The 24,174-nt window shown below is 35.2% G+C and overlaps 2 protein-coding genes across 5 annotated transcripts in view; one reads left to right on the top strand and one right to left on the bottom strand.

Annotated features, from left to right (window-relative positions):
• Positions 1–2,585: 2,585 nt before the first annotated feature.
• LOC138335124 (trans-1,2-dihydrobenzene-1,2-diol dehydrogenase-like) lies at positions 2,586–15,643 on the bottom strand. 4 transcript variants are annotated; one of them, XM_069284052.1, is made up of 8 exons: positions 15,606–15,643; positions 14,053–14,163; positions 13,394–13,505; positions 11,235–11,398; positions 10,166–10,415; positions 7,973–8,100; positions 5,516–5,666; positions 2,586–4,425 (listed from the first exon to the last, which is right to left on the bottom strand). In XM_069284052.1, exons 2-8 carry the CDS (start codon positions 14,149–14,151, stop codon positions 4,322–4,324), a joined length of 1,008 nt encoding a protein of 335 aa, XP_069140153.1. In that variant the 5' UTR covers positions 14,152–14,163; positions 15,606–15,643; the 3' UTR covers positions 2,586–4,321. The 4 variants fall into 4 exon arrangements, with proteins under 4 accessions (XP_069140153.1, XP_069140152.1, XP_069140155.1 ...); XM_069284051.1 differs by lacking the exon at positions 15,606–15,643 and adding an exon at positions 15,561–15,603; XM_069284054.1 differs by lacking the exon at positions 15,606–15,643 and adding an exon at positions 15,587–15,601.
• A 16-nt stretch (positions 15,644–15,659) lies between these two features.
• The window catches only part of LOC138335122 (poly [ADP-ribose] polymerase tankyrase-1-like), a 32,775-nt gene continuing 24,260 nt past the window's right edge, over positions 15,660–24,174 (top strand). Inside the window, exons 1-3 of the mRNA XM_069284050.1 lie at positions 15,660–15,877; positions 18,600–18,824; positions 21,710–21,805. Of these exons, the coding sequence (XP_069140151.1) occupies positions 15,688–15,877; positions 18,600–18,824; positions 21,710–21,805 (511 nt within the window). The 5' untranslated portion in view covers positions 15,660–15,687. The remainder of the gene's footprint in view (positions 15,878–18,599; positions 18,825–21,709; positions 21,806–24,174) is intronic.

Genomic DNA, 24,174 nt, shown 5'->3' with positions numbered 1-24,174 from the left:
GGAGACCGTACACGGTAAATGACATTTGTGTACCACTGACTTTTCATATATCTTGCTATAAATCTTGTGCTTCTTCTGTGATCTTCAGTTAAAAAGTGTAAATTGACATTCTGTATTTCACAAAAGTTTTTTTTCTCTTGATAACGTTGTTCTAAAATTTGTGAATATTTACTTGATTTCAACTACCGATTCAGTATTTTTATTATTTTCGTTCGTTGTCATAAGATGTGTATTTTCTAAATTTGTATTTCCGGTTGTGAACTTCCTGTTTATGTACTTCCGGTTATTCTGTACTTGTGGCATATTAGTTCCGGTAACTTTTTGACATTTTTTTTTTTTAGATATAAAAAAATACTTGCTTTCAGAATCTTGTTTATTTTCACGATAGTGTATTAGTATGGAGTAATTGATTATTTTTTTTTGCTGTTACACGAGTTTATTGGATACTTATTTAATTTAGATTTTTGTTGCTACAATTACTTGGTTTTGTTTGCGAGCGAATTAATTATTTTTTTTGCATTGAAGTTTCGATACTTTTGTTTTGTTGGTACATTTATATTTTGGTTGTCGCTGTGTACTTTGCTAAAAATCACTCGTCTCTGATATTTGTTTTTTTTCTTTTTGCCGCATTTTTTTTTTTACTTTAACATTTGTTAGGATTGTTTGCTTCTAAACTTAGTTTTTTTATTTTAATCTTTTCGGACCATTTGTGCCATAGGTGTACTTGTTTTTTTCTCTGCCGCTTTTCGCTAGTTTATTTTTTTTTTACACTTAGGAGTTAGCATGTAGGATAGTTTGTTGTTGTTTTTTTTTTCAGTGGAATTTATAATTTTTTTTTTTTCTTTTGTGGGAACTTACTGGGTCAATGTTGGTGTGTTCTATGTTATATGTACGGAGTGAATCTTTCTGCATTTATGTTGAGTATATGAGTGTGCGTTAGGTGCTATTTTTGCTATTTTGGATTGACGCTTCGGTCTCGTACGCGTGTTGCATATATATTGACTGCGCGCGATCGTGTATATATGTTTTTTTTTAGTTGCTTTGGATGTTGCTGACTTGGCTGGATATATTCAGTAAGTGTTTACATCTATGAGGACAAGAGTAGAATACTTGTTCCGTGTTTGGTAAGGACACGTAGATGATACTGGTGTTTGTTTGCTTTAGCATTTTATTATTTTGTTTATGTTGTAACCCTTGCTTTGTTATGTCGGATTCAAAAGAGAAACTCGCTCAGGCGGAAGCGATACCTCCACCCGAGGATAGCGATCCTGTTGCGGAGGCGACGAAGTTATTTTCTCAGCTTGGTGCTAGGCCCAAGGGTGAAAGTTTACTTACTTTGAGGAGTCAGATGATGGATTTTCTCAGCAATACTGGAGGAGTGGATACTGCGGACCCATCGTTACGTGGTCATGGGGTAAGTAATACTCAAAGTACTAGCTCTTCTACTTTGGACACGAGGTTCTATAAGATACCTATATTCTCCGGAGATGATGGGAAAGGCGAGGCTTCGTTTGATTTATGGAAGTATGAGGTACAATGTCTCATCGATACGGGTAAGTCTCAGGATATCATTGGACAGTCGATTCGGAGGTCGTTGAAGGGAACTGCAGCTAAGGTAGCTATGAGACTTGGAGCTCATGCGACGCCAGCCCAGCTGATCGCCAAATTGAGAAGCTTGTATGGTATTGTTGATGATCAGGAGACTTTGCTGGAGAACTTCTATGCAGCGCATCAACAACCTAAAGAGACCGTGACAGAGTGGGCTTGTAGGCTTGAGGACTTGTTGCTGAGGGCTGATGCTGCTATAGGACCCACAGAGCGTAATAAGAGGTTACACAACAAGTTCTGGTCAGGATTGAGACAGGAGTTGAGAGACATAACCGGCCACAAACATGATTCTATTTCTGACTTTGAGGAATTGTGCATTGCAGTCAGGTCTATGGAGAGGTCAAGAGATGGTGGTAAATCTGCGATGGCGACAGCTACTGTTCATTCTGTGGTTGAAGGAGAGACGAAGGATGAGAAGGATGACTTGAAATCTATGGTAAACCAGTTGTCTGCCGCTATTCAGAGGTTAGAGAAACAGATGTCTGACGGAGGCGCGGTATCTTGGAAGAACAGCCGAGATCATCGTAACCGGAATAGAGGGAATTCAAACAATTATGGAAAAGGATCTGTTTACCATTCTAGGCCATCTCAGGATAAGCCTGATGGGGATGATGAGTCATTAGGAAAGAAACCTGATGTTATCTGCTGGAGATGCAGGCAGCCGGGACATATTAGAGCGCGATGCCGAGTAATATTGGATCACTCGCGGAGTTCGGTAAAAGGGAAGGAGTCTATGAAGACGGACCGCTCATAGATTTCCGAATACAAGGTCCGGACGGACGGAAGAGGACTACTGGTGCACGGATGATTGGCAATGCTAATGAGGTAGATGTCACAGTAGATGGCACTGGAACCAGAGCTTTACTGGATACAGGCGCGACGGTGTCTACGGTGAGTCAACGATTTTATGAAAGCCATTTGAGTCATCATGAGTAATATTTAGTTGGTTTTTAAAATGATAAACAACATTACACAAATATTAGATATAATATATTCTTCTGGCTATATGTTATAACAGTTTTCAATATGCCACTGTTTCATGGAATTACTTCCAGTTCAATACTTTAGGAATGCTACAAGGCATTAGATAAGAGGCACAGTTCAATACTTTAGGAATGCTACAAGGCATTAGATAAGAGGCACAGTTCAATACTTTAGGAATGCTACAAGGCATTAGATAAGAGGCACAGTTCAATACTTTAGGAATGCTACAAGGCATTAGATAAGAGGCACAGTTCAATACTTTAGGAATGCTACAAGGCATTAGATAAGAGGCACAGTTCAATACTTTAGGAATGCTACAAGGCATTAGATAAGAGGCACAGTTCAATACTTTAGGAATGCTACAAGGCATTAGATAAGAGGCACAGTTCAATACTTTAGGAATGCTACAAGGCATTAGATAAGAGGCACATCAAATCATTTTCATTAACAATCTTAGCTGAAACTTATACATAACTGTAAGCTTCTGTTTATCATTAAAACTAAAATTAATGTAAAAATAAACAAAAATCAATAACTGACAAAATGAGAAAAGACTGAGACAGTTTAACCATTTAATTTTATATTAAACTGGTGAATTTCTAATAGTGACAATCATTTGGTGTCCCATACACTAGAAGTCCTCATGATTCAGCCATGTTTCTCTTATGGCATGGCTGCATGTCATGGCAACACAAAACGAGACATACATGTACATAGCAGTTTTCAATATGCCACTATTATTTATGAAACATAAATCACAATCAAAACATGTTTGTCATAAGTATATAGACAAAAAATAAGTCAACATTTGTAGATTGTCTACATGTTTGGAAACAGAAGCGCTGAAATTAACTTGATAGAAAAGGAGTTCTATCATAATTAGCATAAATTATAAATAAGTGATTTGAACACATACAATATTAACAATAAATTAAGTCATGAAAGATTCATAATGTCTTTAATTTGTCATGGTAAAATTATTACCAGGTGGCTAATGAAAATAGAAATACCCTAGTACCTAATTAAAGGGACAATTCAGTGAGGCTAATTCTGTTGCATAACCACAAAGCAAAATATGATATAAATGTATTGTTCTTCATTCCTTATGAACCATATAACGAGAAATATTGATAAATTTCACGACGTTGTGTTGTATTTTGATTGATATCGTTGAATTTCCAAATCGTTGATCAATATGTTTAAGCAGGTACAACATGTACGCTGTATCCATACCAGAGCCAAAGTCACGCACGTTAAACAAATGCAATACATAACCACTGAGAAGTTGATGAAATTATTTTTAGACAAGAACATGTATCTAATAAGGTAAACACACTACTGTAAGAGCGATATGAGTAGCTCTAGACAAAAAAATCTTTACTACACTGACAATGGCCAGCGTTCGGCATAAAGACATCTGACTATTATGTGTAATGGCAGACAGTAAAGGAGTTTGAGCATTTCACATACATTTCACTACAGTGGGCTTTTCTGGCTTATCACAGTAAAAAACCAACTAATCTTATTTCTATCAGAACTGGTTTATTTCTGAAATATGTGCAAATTTTAATGTACTTTTAAACTGAATTGTCCCTTTAAGTATGAAGGCAAGTTCTTGAATCAATCAAAATCATAAAATTTGATCATTGTTTGAACACATTTGCAAATTTGAGCACAATTTTTTTGTCTACAGTAAATATTGCAATCATAAAGGGGAGATAACTCCAACTCAGTCAACATCATAGACCACTCCGAGCTGTTTACGGACCTCGTCGCTAATGCTCATTACCATCTCACTATGGCGATGGGTCATGGCTGCACACTCCAGTTTACCTAGAACATCAAATATTCAGTTATTGTTATATGTCATTATAGCATTGCAAAATAACCCAATACATCTTCGACATTCCAGGGGTTACTATCACTCGTAATATCCACCCGGGAGAAGCAAGAATATTGCAAGATAACTCAATATTATTCAATTTTGCTTGTTATATGCATTTTCATTGGCTTTCAAATTTACTTTATCAGCCCATAAAGGAAAAAATGGCGCCGCCGTTTGTGACGTTGCTTCTGATTGGCTGAGATGACGGCGTAATGATTTCATAGACAAAAGAGTCCCAAAATGAATTTTGAGTATTGAAGAGATTATCTTTAGTAAATTGAAATATAAGGATTAATTTGAATATATTTGTTATGTTATGGAGATATAACACGAAAATCTGAGTGTACTCTCACCATGAACCGCTTCGCAGTTTGTTTAGAGTACACTCAGATTTTTGTGTTATATCTCCATAACATAAAAAATATATTCAAGTTAATCCTTAAATATATTTGTTAAATAAATGTATAGCCAAAGAAGAAGTCTCATATTGTAGATGCTAATTAAATGTACATAATTTACAAATTAAGTCATCATATAGATATTTCTTCCAATAATAAGTAGTTCTACCCTTGTAAATTGGCTGAGAACAAATATACCTATGTCCACTTTATGAAAATTATTTCAGTAACAGATATAAACTTGAAATACAAAGATATTTCAGTAACAGATATAAACTTGAAATACAAAGATATTTAAACAGCAATTTGCACAAAGTTTATAAATGAAAGTAATTTGAAAAACAAACCACAATCTATATTAATACATAGTTGCTGATAAATACCATACCATATTGCCGATTATTTACGAGGTTCAAAATAAATCGTGATTTTACCTAAAAGCTATCAAATTTTATCTGTTTTATGAATCGATTATTTCTTAATATTTCGAGGATTAAATTTACAGAATCATATTAATGTTTTACAAAATCCGAAAATGATCAGTTATATAGTATTCTAACTTGTGGTTATGTAACAGAATTAGCCTTTGACGATAATTCATTCCTTTATTATTGACATATTATATAAGAGTTCAAGCTACCTTCCATGATGGCCTTGCGTGCATGATCTGCCTCATATCTCATCCCTCCACTATTGTTGAAGTTATAGGGATGTCGCCCCTCTGGAACCTCGTTAGTGACCTCACCGGATGGAAACATGGCCTTCTCTGGGCACCAAAACCGATCTGGTATCTTATCAAAACATAAAGGTTTAATTGTACACAAAGTAAAAATAGACGTTAAAATTCTAAATTATTTCTAAAACAACAGATACAAATTCCTCCTTTATTGTAAGGCCAATGATAAAATTAGTAAAATATCATCCAGGTCTCTGGACAACTTCGCTAGCCCAGGGTATTCAGTAAGACACTCTCCCTGACACCCTTGGCAGATACTGTGCCACCTGCTAGATTACCATAATTACGCCCCTTTAATAGACAGAGCCCTGAGTAGGGGAAATAGAGTTATATCCTTTAAATCGCTTCTAGTCATAGAGTTCTGCTTGGAATGTAACCAAATTTGGCCAGAAACATCCTTGGCAGAAGGGGAACTGAGTTTGTATAAAACTTGGCTCTGACCCATCCACGGGGTAGGAGGGGTGGGACCCAATAGGGGAAATAAAGGTAAATCCTTTAAATTGCTACTATATAAGTCTTCACTAGAGTTCTGTATGCTTTAGATTATAACCAAATTTTGTATAAATTTTTGCTCTGAACCCCTGGGGCAGTAAGAGTGGGTCCCAATAGGGAAATTAGAGGTAAATCTTTAAATTCCTTTAGAAAAGAAACAATGATCCTGAATTCAGAACATTACTTGGCATTACAATAACCTGGTGAGTGATACAGGCCCTCTGGTCTTCTTGTGCTTAAGTGCCAATTTTGTCACGATATGGAAATCTCTCTTATATCTCTTGCATAATTTGTTTTTACCAACTTTTGAAACGGTAACCATGTATGTGTTTTCTTTTCCTATCTGTTTGGAGCAAAATATATCCAATTACATGACTTTTTATTTTGTACATGTACTTCATTTATTAACTGGTCTAAAAAATTTAATAATTGACTAAATAGTTAATATGACTATGCTATGAGTTGTTGACAGACATGGCATGTCTCCATGGTCACTGCCATCACTTCTGTTCAATGTTTTTGACATTAAGAAAATGCATTTTCATTGGTCTCCTGAACCTAGCTGCATCCAATCAGAATTTGAAAGCACAAACTTTGTTTTTGACATTTAGAAATTGCATTTTCATTGGTCTTCTGAACCTAGCTGCATCCAATCAGAATTTGAAAGCACAAACTTTGTTTTTGACATTTAGAAAATGCATTTTCATTGGTCTTCTGAACCTAGCTGCATCCAATCAGAATTTGAAAGCACAAACTTTACTTTTGACGCGAGGAACGCCAAGAGTTGCAGGGAGAGTATCAAAGCTGGTCTCTGGATAAAAGGGGGGGGGGAGGGGTTGGCGGGGACCAATAGTCATTGAAGTCTACCTGGTCTGTATGATAGTTAACAGCTGAGTACTGCAATCAATTTTCTAGAGTAATCCTTAGTTTACAAAAATATCAATTTCTTTTATTTTACATTGATTGTGAAACAAGTTATACAGCTTATACAAATCACTTCACTTTTGATGACCAATATGAAAACGTGCGAGGGGTCTTAGAGTGGGAGGAAACTGCAGTGCCTGGAGAAAACCCACATGATCAGATCTGTGTGAAGGATCAAACCCTGGCCAGCTAGGTGAAAGACCAGTGGCTTAACCAGTTCACCACCTGATCAATCCTTAGATTGAAACAAATTACAGGGTACCTATATTTATGAATATAAAGGATTCTCAACATCAAAAATATTGGACAGTTTCAAACCATCGAGTCATCCACAATTTTGACTACTATGCAGGTCATGTTCAGATCATTAAATAAAACCTGTGATGTCCCTTTAACCTTGGGCTTATACACAGGTCTATCTTCGATACTCTAGGGGTTACTATCACTGTCATCATATCCATCCCTTAAATATGTCATAGTAAAATTGAAGGTTCTGTGTGCAAAAACTAATAAGCAGGCAGTTTATGATGTCAACTGATATTTTCATCTCTGGCAAATGTGTATGTGTATGTATATCTTCATTGTTTATTTGAATAAAATATTGTTTAGACTATAAGGAATTTACTGTTGTTGACTGTGTGGCTTTGAAGTTGGGCATCACTGTCTGGAATTTTCAAAGGGAGTCTCTGCAGGCCTGTGATAGGTCAGTTTTTTCCTGAACTGTCTTCAGTTTTACTACGAAATAGTCACGGGTGGATATGGTCGTTAGGACAGGTTTCACTGTAACTGGTTTATTAGCTATAATCATTTGCATATTAAGTTTTATTACAAAAGAACTGTGGTGTTGAAAAATGTTCTGCGTAATACTCATTGCATGTCTATTTTAAAAAAGAACAAAACCAATGTATAAACAATGATGGAATGTTTCCTAGTATTCATACACACCTCAATGCTGGCTTTTGTGCCATGGATACTTGCAGAACATTGGGTAAAACATGTCCGGCCTGAATAGGTTAGGTTAGCCATCTTACCGCCCTTATACTTCAGGATAACACAGCCTCCTTCGTCCACTCCTGTCCAAAGAAAGATGTCAACTTGTTACAATCTCTTATTTCATAGTCATCAATTCATAGCTTGGACAAGTAACATAACCACCAGACAACAGTAATACTGGCTTAGTGCCTATGTTGAAAAAAAAAAATCTTCATCATGAAGTTCATCTTTAGCTTAAACGAGTATTGGTAAATCAAATGGGGAGAACATATACAGTCAAACCTCGATGATTCGAACTTCGATGAATCAAATTCCTCGCTGTATCGAACTTTTTGTCTGGTCCTGAATTTCTTCACTATATAACATTACTAACTAACCCATGTATGAATCAAAGTTTTATGAATCGAAGTTCTCGATGTATCGAACTTTTTTCATGGACCATTTGTAATAGAATCATAGGTAACTGACACTCGATGATTCAAATTAAAATTTACCTGTACAGATCAGGTGTTCGCCGATACCCCGCGGCATGCTGTCACACCTAGCTGTCTCGCGACGGCCCATCGCCGGATGATAGGGATTATGACAGCTTGTGTTTCTAGCTTGATATCATCAAGATAATTAATACCACTAATCAGACCGATACCCGGTGCTTTGTTTTTACAAGCTGCGTTATTAAATCATTAGTACGGCAAAGATACAGTTAACACGTTAGTCGTTTTTGATGTTCGCCGCCGCCATTGGTAGCGGTTTGTAGAATTTTACAGAATGGTAAACAGCGAGCCACATTATTAGTAACTCATACTCAAAACTGTTACATTGCACAACTTTGGCATAAATACTGGAGCAAATCGATCATTCTAAATCGAAGTATTTTTTTTACAACGTGTTTTCGTTTTTATATTAATTCCGTAATATCAACCATCGCTTAAATAGTCACCAAACGAACGCTTGTACATGGGTTAGGCCTAGTACACGTAAGTCTTGTTTATAATATACGTATGTATTGCTAACGATAGCAATACATGTGATTAATTGCATACTTCGTCTTTATTTTGTTTTGCTTGTGGTAAATACAATGATTATAAAGTTTACGGAACGGAGACGACATGTACACAACTACCACAGTTGGTCATGGTAAAAAAAAACATCGGTCTAATTTCAACCACGAATAATTCGAAGTCTCGATGTTTCGAAGTTTTTCTGACGGTCCCTTGAACTTCGATACATCGAGGTTTGACTGTATATCGTATTTGCCATAATTAGCGCCCATGGTGCTTACATAATTGTATCAAAGGGGGGTGCTAAGTAATAAACCAATGTGTAAGTTGTGGATGAAAAAAGTCAGCAATATTTCAATTTTTTCTGTACTCATGGTACATTAATCTCTTGCAGTAAACATGTATATGCCTTTTATCCTTTGAAACAAATTATCATATCGTGATTCACATCTAAAAGACTCGCAAATACATGTAAGATGGGATACAATGCTGATGTTAGCGGCATTACATGGGCATGTTAATACAACTTAAACTCCTCAAGAAAAGGGAAGGGGCGCTTATAGGGGGAGGGGCGCTAATTATACAGAAAACAGGAAAAGTTACTTTATTTGTTAGATACAATGTATCTAAAATTGAAAAGCATCAGTATCAATAAAGAGATCAACGACAAAAAGAAAACTTGTACATATGTATAGGTGATTACAGACTTAAAGCTTTGCTTTAATGGTCTCATTTACTTGGTTTAATATCCCAGGGTCAACTACCTGTACGCAATGTGTTGTGTGTTTAAATCTGTGTATGTTCTGGAAGGCTGCAGTATATATTTGTGTTGTTATATGTGCCTCATTTTAATAGTGGAACTCTTTTTATAGTGACTATGGTGTGTAAGGGGACAGAACTAAGGCTCTCTCACAGGGGCGAACACTGAACTCAAGCTAAAATGAAGTGGTGCCAAGGGAAATGTTAGGAAGAATGAAAGTTTAACTTTTAAAAAGATCTTCATATTTCCAAAGGCTGAGTAAACATAATGAAAGTGAAAGAGTCAAATTGACATCGTTTCAGATTGAGAGGTGTAATAACATCAGACAGGTGAATAAATATGCCTCCTCTTTTCTAACTCAAAATAATGACAAAATCAGCATACCTTCCTCATTCAGAACTCCATCAGCTGTTATTTTTTCAGGCATCTCATCATAAACCATACAGGCCAGCTGTACAGGGTAGATACCGATATCCAACAAACAGCCACCACCCAAAGCCTTCTCTTTAACCCTCGGCACATCCTTGATTGGAATCGAAAATTTCGCTGTAACAAGCTCTACGTCCCCAAGGTTACCAGATGCAACTTCTGCTTTGATCTTCTCATAGATAGGAAAGCACCTACTCCATGTAGCCTGGGAAATAAGATTGAGCCAAAAATATTATCAAACTCTACAACATGAAGTTTTGTTTTCATTATAATAGAAAAGGTGGAAATAATACAAGATTCTAATTACAGTGTTATGCTGCTTGCAACTTTTGAAAACTATTTAATTATTCTGTCTTGGCATATTACAGAGTTGCCTCCCTTGTGGGTATTGAGGTATCCGTTGTGAAGTCATTGTTTTATGAGCGAAACTTCTGTCATTTTTCTGAAAAAATATGTTTCTGGAAAAAATATGACGCTACACTAGCAAACAAATGACGTCATATTCAATACCTACCTGCAAGGGCAGATAACTCTATCATATGCAATGACGGTATATAAGCTGGTGAAATACATTGTTCCTATAACATCTGCACATTTTGGTCAGAAGTGATCATTTCATTTGTATTATCATATAAAGTAGTACAATAAGTTTGGATATTCATATTTAGCAAAGCCCACCATCATTTTCTTTTAGCAAATAACAAAATCAAATCAGTGACAGTTCCTAACTTGTGTTTTGGGTAAGACACTTTTAGTAACTACTGGTATACTGTAAATGTACTTATTTTAGTGCAGTCAAATTTTAGCATAAATGTGACAAACTGTAAATTATGAATTCTTAGTGCGGATAAAGATTAGAGGAAATCAATGGTTCAATACGGGAAATACCCTTTTTACAAAATTTAGCGCTGTAAATGAATTAGCACTTCAAAGATAGCGCAAAAACACTAAAGTAAAACTACCCCTTACATAAGTATACTTAAAGTATACAAAATAACATTAGATTTAAGGAGTATAAATTTACCTCCATAAAGAAGAGTTTCTTTTCCTTGGCCAGCTTAAGTACACTTTGAACCTGCTTCAAATTCAGACCCATGGGTTTCTCACATAACACATGCTTCCCAGCGTTTAGCATCATCATACTCAACTCCATGTGGCTGATGTGGATGGTTCCAATATAGACAATATCTGTATAATCAAGGAAAGGTCCAAATACCAATATAGACAATATCTATACAATCAAAGGTCCAATACCAATATAGACAACATCTATACAATCAAGGGTCCAATACCAATATAGACAATATCTGTACAATCAAGGAGAGGCCCAATACCAATATAGACAATATTTGTACAATCAATGGTCCCAATACCAATATAGACAATATTTGTACAATCAATGGTCCCAATACCAATATAAACAATATCTGTACAATCAAGGAGAGTCCCCAATACCAATATAGACAATATTTGTACAATCAAGGAGAGGCCCAATACCAATATAGACAATATTTGTACAATCAAGGAGAGTCCCCAATACCAATATAGACAATATTTGTACAATCAATGGTCCCAATACCAATATAAACAATATCTGTACAATCAAGGAGAGTCCCCAATACCAATATAGACAATATTTGTACAATCAAGGAGAGGCCAAATACCAATATAGACAATATTTGTACAATCAAGGAGAGTCCCCAATACCAATATAGACAATATTTGTACAATCAATGGTCCCAATACCAATATAAACAATATCTGTACAATCAAGGAGAGTCCCCAATACCAATATAGACAATATTTGTACAATCAAGGAGAGGCCCAATACCAATATAGACAATATTTGTACAATCAAGGAGAGGCCCAATACCAATATAGACAATATTTGTACAATCAAGGAGAGGCCCAATACCAATATAAACAATATCTGTACAATCTAGGAGAGTCCCCAATACCAATATAAACAATATCTGTACAATCAAGGAGAGTCCCCAATACCAATATAGACAATATTTGTACAATCAATGGTCCCAATACCAATATAAACAATATCTGTACAATCAAGGAGAGTCCCCAATACCCATATAGACTATATTTGTACAATCAAGGAGAGGCCCAATACCAATATAAACAATATCTGTACAATCAAGGAGAGTCCCCAATACCAATATAGACAATATTTGTACAAACAAAGTTCCTAATATCAATACAGACAATATCTGTACAATCAAGGGTCCAATACCAATATAGACAATATCTGTACAAACAAAGGTATCAATATAGACAATATCTGTACAATCAAGGGTCCAATATCAATGTAGACAATATCTGTGCAATCAAGGAGAGGTCCCAATAGCAGTGTAGACAATATTTGCACAATCAAGAAAAGGTCCAAATACCAATATAGACAATATCTGTACAAACAAAGGTCCCAATATCAATATAGACAATATCTGTACAATCAAAACAGGTCCAATACCAATATAGACAATATTTGTACAATCAATGGTCCAAATGTGAATGGTACTATAAGACTCTTTTATATGTGGATATGAAAAATAGAGATACTGTATTCGACCCAATAAGCGACGAGGGTGTTTCGAAAATTGGGGCAAATCAGGGGCACTTAATAGAAACAAAGGACTTCATTTCATTTTTTTTAAATTATTCTGCAAAGTTGCCTTAAATCGATTTTCAAAAGAAAGTGATTTTCAAAGTGAAATTGAAGTCTGAAAAAGGGGAAGAGCGCTTATAGAAATGTGGGCACTTAAAGTGTCAAATACAGCATTCTACATGTGAGACAGTCACTGTCAAAAATTTTTTTTAAAACCCAAAGCTTGCCAATTAAAGAAATTTACAACATTTTGTAATCACAAGGGTAGAATATCCTTTATGTCCACAAATGAAAGGGTATTTTTTTTCTCTTATACCTCTTTGTTAAAAGGTTTCATTTGAACATTTACTCAAAATTTTGTTTTCACAAAGTAATAAATTATCATTAAAAAGGGGTATAATTGGGTAACTTATTAAGTTATTGTCCAAAAATTTCTTTGTTGAAACTCGTCCAAGATATGTAATAAAAAAAGTTCCAATAAGATCAATGTCCCAATGTGACTCATTATGATTTGTAACAAAGACTAAAATTCCTGTATAATATATTCTCAGTATGGTTTAACATACCAACGTTTGGATCTTTTGACACTGCTTCATATGAATTGTAAGCGACCTTCCCTCCAAACTTGTCAGCAAACTCTTGGGCACTCTCCTGTTTTCTTGCAGCCACAGCAACTATCTATCAAACAAGATGATGTATTTACAGAAAAAATAATTCTCATGTTTTCGGAAAATATTTTAATATCATACATCAGCACTTTATATGGTTTTTTTCTTCTTACATTGCTTATGCCAGGTATGAAAGTCAGAACTCAAACTGAAAACTGACTTTTGCAAATTTCACCATGAACTTCAGTAGTTTGAACTCACATTTGTTTCCTAAAGCTGAATTTTGGCTAATTTGAACTGATCCAATATCTAATTTTGTTTAAACTTAACAAAGTTTTATTGCATTACATTAATTTGAATTCTCTGAAGAAATTTTTTTTCTTATTGTCTTTCCATTTTTAGTAAAAAAGGTTGGATTGTGAGTGTGATTATGTGATAAGATGAGTTAATTGTATAAAAGTTCTGGATCAATTTGTTTGCCAGTGCACACAAAGCTCAATAGGTAGAGTATCTGGAAAGTGTTCCTAGGGTCCCGGGTTCAATTTTTACACTCTTACTACATGCGTTTTAAACAATATCCCCAGATTGACATTACTATCAACTACATGTATACATACCTCATGTTCCCCACTTGGTAGTGTAGTCATGGCTGAGCAGAAATCGTTGGAGATTTTCCCTGCACCACAGATCCCCCATCTCAAACATTTGGTGGCCATGACTCGATCAGTCTGCATTAACATGAAAAGGAAATAAAAATTAAACTAATAGAACATACCCTGGTAATGCATTTACCTTATGGTTATGCATTCATGTGACCATCTGCGATACTCCAGGGGCTCCTATCACTTACGATCACTACAACCCTGGACTATCTCATAGTTAAACTGGAGGCAACAGAACAGAACTGAAGTTTTTTGATATACGTCAAAAGAGACCTATAATGGTATACTGTGGTTGACTGTGTGCCTTTAAAGATGCTCCACCGCTGACAAATGATATTTTTTCACTATCCAAAATAGGAGCAGACAATTCAGTATATTTCTTCAGCTACAAAAGTTACATACTTTACACCATTACCACCATTGAAAAGTTTGAGCTTTTAATTTTACTTCAAGGTAAAAATATGAAAAATAATTAATTGCATCCCGAAAAAATTCTGTTGCACTATATCCTATATGGAATGAAGTACTGACTGCGCATGCACCAAAGGCAAAACATATTATTTTATATTAGTTTTTGTGTTAATTAGACAGATATATACACGATTACACACGAATTATTGTTCAAATGATGAATATCATTTATGCTATGTCGGCGGTGGAGCATCTTTAACAGTGGCTGTGAGATTGGGCATCACTGAGTCTCTCTGTAGTCTTCAAAGAAAACTTTTTAAGGCCAGTGATTGGTTTAGATCTGTTCCCCCGACCTGCCTTTAGTTTTACTATATAGTCCAGGAGTGTTGAGATCGTATTTAATTGGAGCCTATGGAGTATCGAGGATGTCATGACGTGACTTGCATGGTGGAGGCAGCTCAGAAGAAAAATTCTGAACCACTCACAGGCTAGCAAAATTTCCTTTCAAGACTACAGAGAGAGATTTTAACACCCAACTTCAAAACCACACAGTGAACGGTAATACAGCACTTTTGATGTGCATCAGAGGACTAAATTTAATGAAGTTTCTGTTCATTAATTATACAGTCGAATCTGTACTATAGTATAAATATTTTAACTCTTTTAAACGACCATCTCTCTAACCGATCAGCGACCACAAAATTTCAAATAGTACACAATGTCATGAAAATCTAATTTCCAAGATGGTTTAATCCAGTGATGAAAACAATGAAAAATGTCTTAAATATTCAAAGCATGGTAAACCATGGTTAGCTTATTCAAATTTATGACAATAGGAACTTTTTCAAAATTCTTAACATTTTTTCCCTTTGAGACGGTCCCTCTGATGGAGAGCACCTGCTATCAAAGAGTTTTGAGATCGTCCCTGTGAAATTAAATCAAATGTCTTCTCCAAATGTTTAGATTACATTTCAAGCAATTATCATATTCTATTAAATACAATCAAACTAAATCAAATGTGCATAGGATATAACAAAATTGTATGCGATCACGTTTTCCTCTTATCTGCACTTCATACAGTTGTCACTCCTCTTTACCTTTTGTAGTCAATGTCATAGGGAAGCTTGAAAAAGATCTCGTTTGCAACCGTTATTTTGGCGTGAGTTACGAAAATTAAAGATGGCGACGAGCCGTCGCTCCATGCTCCAAAATGAACCAAGTTCTCCGTCTCACAACGATCCTGGTCGGGATTTATTCGAAGCTTGTCGAAATGGAGATTTGAACAAAGTTAAGAAACTAGTGAATCATCATAACGTGAACGCGAAAGATACTGCTGGAAGAAAATCGACCCCTCTTCATTTCGCAGCAGGTTTGTCTCCTTTCCCACCTTGAATGATGTTATTGTTTACATGTAAATATTTTTGACCCCCATAAGATTACATTTACTCCATTTCAAATGTTTATATCATGTAATGATAAAACAAATGTATTATTTCTTTATAAAACAAAAGGGACTAGTTAAAATTGTCCTTATAAACAAACAAACTGAAACAAAAGATCTGAAACAGCTGACACGTACGATCTGAATCGAAACCTGACACGACTGTAATGTACAGACAAGCACTCATAGATATAACCGTTTAGATGAAAAACGGACGAATGTCTTCACACATTTGATGTTTTTATGATGTATTTCCTCCATTTAGACATGCTCTTTATAGGATACTGTCTCTCTTTTTTATTTGTTTGCAACTTTAGGTTTTCGTGATAGTGTGTAGTCAAGTCTGATATTACAGTAATATGACTTAAGTGCAGAATCACTTTCTGCATCACATTTGTATGTAGTGATATGACTTTTTGACAATAAGAAACCTCTGTAACAAAATTTGATGATACTTTAAATTAAAATCAGTGGAACTTATGTGAAATTTGTTTCACTTATACTGTATGTCTATGGCTAGCGTAAGGATTTACCAGATCAAGGCTGCAGAAGTGTCTAGGGCATAATGTTATTCTCTGGTCTTGAGCTGACCATATATTAAATCCCATGGATATTGATTTTAACTGACTCTGCTTGTCACGTCCTAGATCCAGTGAACCAGTTGTTGTTGGACAGAGAGAGGAATGAAAATCTGCAGTCCTCCTTGGTTTTTGGCTGCATCTATATACCAATTGATATTAACATTCTCCCCTTTTTCTCCTCTCCCTTTAATAGGTGACAGGTCATATGTGTAACGCTGCTACTTTTCAGGGTCATGCGCATCGTTTAGGTCTTTTGATCTTAAAGATGAGACTGTGTTTAATTGACGTTTAAAATTAGTTGGAGGGAAGTCTGTCTGTCTGATCCTAGTTGAACGAGCTAAGCTAGAGCTCGAGTAAGTTGGTGACAAAGCCCATGCAATGTCTCACTCAGTGAATTGGTTAAAGATAATTTTATGAGCAGAATAAAATGATCGGAGAAAATACATGATAACTTTTATTTTGAGTGCTCCTAACCAGCACTTTAACCAGCTCTACCAAATGAATCAAAGAAGGATAAAGATACATATATATATAAATACTCTATCAACTAGGGCTGGGTATTGGAAGGTCTAAAACGATACAATAAGTATTGACAATATACTGAGACAATACATGATGCATATTGATGATACAGTGGACCTCTTTTTCAAATTCAGTTGACCATTGTGTTTTGAATATTGTGACAATTTGATTCGGTTTATCATCTGTGTTAATAAATTTTTGTCAATTTGTATTCTTAGTTATGAAAAGGCATTTCTAATCCATCTAGGTGACACAGATGCTTTAAACACTTCCTTTTGATTGAAATGCTCTTACTTGAATGATGTTTAAGAATAAATTTTGTTTGAAATTTCCTATTTCTATAACAAAAACAGTAGGTTGAGTTGTTAAAACAATACAGCGATATACAGCATGTTTGCGTATCATTATTCGATACACTGCTGAAAACCGATACATATCGGTCTATCGATATATTGATCCAACCCTACTATCAACTGAGTTTCCAACAGCAGCAGCAACATCAACATTCAACTTCACTTTTAAAGTTTTGTGTTTAAATGATGATCAGTCCATCAAACCAACTACATGGTATTCCATATTTGCATATTATAGGGTTAGCTTCCTTGCGGGTAGCGTAGGTATCAATTGTAACATCATTATTTTGTGGGTGAAATTCATGCTGTTTTCTCCAAAACGTATGACATTCGCTCGCAAACACACGACGTCATAATTATATAATCAATACTTACCTACAAGGGGGTAACTCAGATAACTGCACAATATGCAAATTCAGATCATGATGCAGTGACTGATGCCTTGTATCACTGAGGTATATTCAAATCAAGAAGTGTGTATGTACGTAGGATTCAGAAGTTGTGAAACTAAATTAGACGATGCTGAATTACAGACTTAAACATTTTGTCCATCTAAAAACATATTTACATTCAGGCAGTCCAATCTAATTAACCCATATTAAAGTTGGAATGTAGTTAGATCTCATCAGTACCCCAACATAACTAATATATATATATACCATGCAATAATGAAATTCAACACTGAATATATGGATTCAGAGCTTGTACAAACTAGGAATCATACATTTAAAGTTTGACATTGACATACATGTGTTACTGTGGCAATTTGACATTCACACACGTCACATTTGGAGTTAGTTAGAATTCAATTACATATATTCATACAAGTTCCAGTTCTTTATACAGGATTCAGCAGCTGCAGTCTGCAGGTTGTCTGTCTGATAAAGTGTCTGTATCTACTATCTATAGACACAACAATCAACAAACTTTAAGTACAGTCCTTCTTAACTACTTGAGAGATTTCATTGAAACTTGGTGGCAGCAATCCTTATACAGTAAGATGTGTGTAATTAATATTTGAATGAGTTATGCCCCCTTGTTGTTAAATATATGATTTGGCCTGGTGAACAACAGTTCTAGTTACTTTCAGAAAAAAGATAGAATACAAAAAGTGCTTGATACCATATATTGTGGTATGTTGTCATGATCAATTCCTGTATATGTATTTAAGGCAATCTTTTTATTAATTTACAGGTTTTGGTAGAAAGGACGTTGTTGAGCATTTATTGGAGTGTGGAGCAAACGTCCACGCAAAGGACGATGGCGGACTAATTTCTCTTCACAATGCATGCTCCTTTGGACATGCTGAAGTTGTGCAGCTTCTGTTACGGAATGGCGGAGATGCCAACGCTCGCGACAACTGGAACTATACACCACTACATGAAGCTGCCATCAAAGGAAAAATAGATGTTTGTATCGGTAAGCCTAAACTCATCATCTAATCTGGTATTCACGCTAATATCATGGAATTATATGTTATTTTGATAATTTTTCTAATAAATATTTAAAAAGTGTTCTGAAAGGTTTGTTTTGAAATGATTACATACAAATTTTCTTTGAAAGAAAGAAATTTTGATCACAATTGAACAATTTTAAAAGAATTACTACTGTCCCACTTTATGGTTGAGTGAAGATTTGTTATCATATACTATCTTGTGATGTCATTGTAGTATATATTATTTCAAACTTCATTTTGTTCCATATTATGATAAACTTTGATACTTAACATTCATATCTTATTTCAAGACAATTTGATTTGTCATATTAAATATATATATTTGATATTGAAATATTAATTATATTGCATGCATGTACATGTACTTGTAATTTAAATTAGTAACTGTCTATTTCAACATTTCCATCATTTTGTTTTAACCGCAATTAAAAACTGTTAATTTATTTACTGTTATTTATGAATTGACAAACGATTATTTGCATGATTCAATTCTGCGTCATTTCCATTGAAACTCTTAAAACATGTGTCAAATTATAAAGTTAGAAGACTCAGAAGAAAGATATCAAAGCCTTAAAGTGGATCAATATAAATGTCAAAACCATATTTAGATTTACACAACCTTATCGATTGGATTTGATAAGAGGAGTGAGGCTGTCTGTTGAGTAATATACGTCACTGCCGAATACAGGAACTAATCACAGCCTTTGGCCATGTAGGGGTGGGTGTTTTAGTACATGGTCACTCACACTAGCCTACCACTTGACACTGGTCATCACTGGTCCTTGGGCCAGGATATATGTATCATGTAGGTCCATTTAACTCTGATGTCACCAGGCTGAGTTGAAGGTGTCTCAATAGACAGGACACAGAAATGGTGGCCCCGGGGGTCTGTGAAACAGAGATGTCAACAAGTTCTCAACAATGATTTGTAGGAAAACATGGCAGTGATTACAATCTGGTACTAGCTAATGGCATTGTCACTTAGCTGACACTCACTTCTTTTGGAGATTTATATATAAGATTAATAGATTAAAATTGGATAAGATAACTTTCGATATTAAAAGCAATGAATGTAATTATTATACACATTTCTCAGCTTAAGTTATGAATTATGAAACCAGGAAAGAATAACTGAATAAAACCATGAATATAAGGAACAAAAATGACTGGATGGTAATAAATTATAACCAGGTTGCTTATTTGGCACATTTCTTTCAGTGATTTTTCAGGGTATTTTGGGGGGGAAAGTTTTTGACACCAATTGAGAATTTTCAATCGCGAAAAGAGCGGTTTAAGGGGAAAGTTACCCATTACTGAACATGGTTATAGGTATTTAAATATTGGATAACTGTTTTATTTTATGTTACATGCTGTTTTTACAAAGACCTGTATTGCATCAACAACAACAAAAAATGTTTGGGACATCTTTTTTTCTCAGCAATTTTATTTGGGAATTTTTCATCCTAATTGGGGAAAATATTGGGGGGTTCGGCATTGGGAATGGGGTCGTTTACCGACCCCTGTTATAACAAGGAGAAAAATCACATTTTTTTTTTAAATTGTATTAAAGAATTTATTATGTATGTTAATTTCAAAATTCTTTAAAATTCATTTTAGCTTAAAATATCGGAATAACAGTTTGATTCTATTTTGAAACAGTTTGGTTTCTATGGATAATAACTATCTGATGTTTTTAGTTTGACATTCTGATTTTAGCTTTCATTTGAATTATTTAAGTTAATCTTACACTAGATTAACAAAAACTAGGTGATTTGTCATATGTACAATAATTAATTAATCTAAAGACATTATATGATAAATACATGTATGAAATGTTGAGTAATATTATACAGTTGACATGGTGTGATTAAGTTTCCATGCAGACTTGATTATAATCTGATTAACACTATACAAGATATATCATCTTGGTCAGACCATGAAATGTCAACCAAGAATAGTCCAAATTGGATTGGGTCATCATGCTAATTTCATTTCCACCTGGCACCTGTTCAGCTCCAGCGGTGTGCATTGAAGCGTGAAAGCATTTGTTTACCTGGAATTAGTGACACTTGTCATGGCCCTGTATGTACTATTTTCTCCAGGGTTCTGTGTACATGTACTAACTTAGGTATTCTATCTCTGTCCTACAACTGTTTTAACCATTGTCTTTGGTAGTTGGAGTCCAAATTAGGGAAGCAGTTAGTAGTTAAGGGTCCCTGTAGGGCTATAGTTTAGGTCAGGTGACTAAGGGGTCAGTCTTCACTGACCAGCAGCTGGCATTGTGTTCAGTGAGTAGATTAGCCCCCTGGTGAGCTGTGTTATGGTTTTCACACTGACCACATGTGACAGGACTATATACCAGAGTAGATCTCAAGTCAGACTATTTCGGCAGGGGGAGTCTAGTACATGGCTCCAAACTGGTGACTTCATATAAGCATAAATCTGTTGATAAGTGTGCTACTCTTCTGGATATACATGTACATTGTACTATTGTGTTATTCTTGGATTAATATACTTGTGTGCGATATTATTTATAAAGTGTGCTGTGGAATTTTAAAATTTGTGCAATATTCTGATAAGGCAGAATTTATTAGTTTCTAAATGTAAAATTGAGAAGCCTACACAGAAGATGAAGATTCCATGGATACTTCAATGAGATGTGCTTTATTGTGATATTTGAATGGTACTATAGAAGAATTATCTGAAAACATGCGATCGCGACGAGAGAAACATTATAAGAGTGGGAGGCCAGATACCCAGGGTTACAGTCTGTACGATGTCGGTCTGTCGGACATCTCGTCTATACACCCAGTAAACTATGATAACTATGACACTGTCTCCTCCACAGTATTACTACAACACTTCGCTGACCCCAACATCCGAAACACCGATGGCAAAATGGCAGTGGACCTCGCTGACCCTTCAGCCAAAGCTGTACTCACTGGTGAGCAGACTTTTATTCATATATATTTTAAAGAAATTGATTTAAATTCAGTTTGCATGCTGATATACATGTATTTGTTTGTTAATTAGGAAGGTTTTGTTAGTATATTATATACTTAAACAATATAAAGTTTATTTTCTCTTTATTATTGGTATTTTTTTTTGTATTATGGTTATTTGTCATGAAAAAGAAGAAAAAAATGCACTGTATAAAACCCCCTCCCCCATGCCACTGAGCCATATCGCCTTGCCTATAATCGTCACTATGACGGATGGGGAAAAAAACTAAAGAAAAAGATGAAAATTTCTTGACTGGAAAAAACCCACCTCTCATTACTTATCTGTTTATTTTGGCGTGACTTTATTATACATTGTAAGTATTGTATGTTGATGTCTTTCATATCATAACTAGTTCCCAATTTACATGCGCAACGTGATTGTATTTTTTTGTAAAAAGTGTGGCCACCTTGGATGGTTGATACACAGTGACTGTATCATTAGCTCGCCTATTCGAAGAATAGGGGGAGCTAATGTTGTCACCCGGCGTCGGCGTCAGCGTTGGCGTCCCATTTAACGTTAAAGTTTTTGAGCAAGTTTCTGTTTCGTCAATTGTTTAAGCTTAAGTCATCATAAATGTTTATGATTTTATTTTCCTAATGTGTATGGATGCTGAACGTGATAATACAACCAATTTTGGGCCCTTTAGGGTGTTTTTGAGTCTGTTAATTTGTCATATTTCCATGTTTGAATAGTAAATACTTGAACATCAACTTCTTCTGAATAGGCGAGCTTTGCTGTTCTCCAACAGCTCTTGGGGTTTTTTAGGAATTAATTTTGTACTTGTATGGTAATTTATCGTCACATTTCAAGGAATTTATTCCTGAACGTTTTGAAATTAATTATAACTGTTCATTCATGAAAGTTAATTGGTTCACAGCTAGAGGTAAGAGCTATGACAGCATTTCCCATATTTTTGGCATTGATATATGACATGTGACACCTAGCTCAGCTGTAAGCGAGTTAAGTCTTTAAGAAGGATGTATACCCGTAAATGAAGGATTTGGTTTATTAGCCAGGTAAGGTACACAGTACTAAGATATATACTGTAAAGGTGTCTACAAGTGTATTACAACCAAATCTATCAAGTTAAAGGAGATTTTTGAAATAAATTGGTTCATGCAATCGTTGAGTTTATATATAATTACTAATATAGGAGACTTTATAGTTACACTTAGAACTACAAGGAAGTGGAAAGAAAATGTGGGAACAATTTATATGTCATTTGCAAAAAAAACAAAAAGATAGATTAGAAAATGAAAACAGCATTTTTGACTAGCAACCCTGAAAATCCAACTTAATATTATATAATAACTATGCATGAAGGTGCCCTTTAGTTATTAATTTCGTTAATTGAATATTGCCCGCGAGTACATTCATTGTATCCTGCTTTCATGTGTGGCGTTTAATTTCTGGTACTAGTCCACAGGGAAATGGTTGACACTTTATTTCACTTTTCATTACACAATTGTCAGGTTGCCAGATATATTTAGCCTAAGTCAATTTTATCAGTTATTTAGCGAAACAGAAAATTTGAAATTTATATCACAGTCAGCAAACGTAAGACGGGTTCAATTAAAAGTGAGCAGCTGGTTTACTGAGAAAATAGCTTCAATCTTTGGTTTCCGGGTGTGAAGTTTTGAGGTAAAGGTAGCAATGATAGGTTTTGCCTTGCTAACTTTTGCTGTAAGGTAATTGTTTCTCGGGCTACAGAAGGTATTGTTTTGTGGCTCTACAGACATTGGCTGTTTTACAAATTACACACGTGAAGCATACCACAGAACCAATAAACAATGGTATTGATCACCTGCTAATTATGTTACCCTGCCATTTTTATCCGGAGTTGAGGAATGCTGTTTGCGTGTGCAATCTTTGGTGACTGTCTTAGGTCTAGTCGGTTGATCCAACTGTCCCAGACTTTTACAGAACATCAGGATATTGACCTCCGAATCCTTACATGTGATGACACACGTACAGACATATGTGTTCACTGCGAACTTTGTTGGTGCATTGCTCGGGACAGTACAACCTTACCTGTAGGTATATACTGCAGCATGTTACTGGAATTTACAGTCAATATCAGCTAGGCACTGTTGTGTGCTGCCAATATAGGTTCCATATAGCTTTCTGGGTTTGTGGCTAATACGACAACTTGTCGCTTGTGGTACAGTAAACATCCTTCTTATTTTTAAGGCTATTGATTATTAAATGTTAGCTTCAGGATGGCCAGGTAGAATTCCCTAACACAGCTATGGGACTATTGTAGGTATTGAGGCTAGATCACATGGCATTACAGAGGTATTGGATAAGATT

This window comes from Argopecten irradians, chromosome 11, assembly GCF_041381155.1.
Source record: "Argopecten irradians isolate NY chromosome 11, Ai_NY, whole genome shotgun sequence".
In the NCBI taxonomy this organism is placed as follows: domain Eukaryota; kingdom Metazoa; phylum Mollusca; class Bivalvia; order Pectinida; family Pectinidae; genus Argopecten; species Argopecten irradians.
Note: the sequence above shows the minus strand (reverse complement) of the source record. Positions and strands in the feature narration are given on the sequence as shown.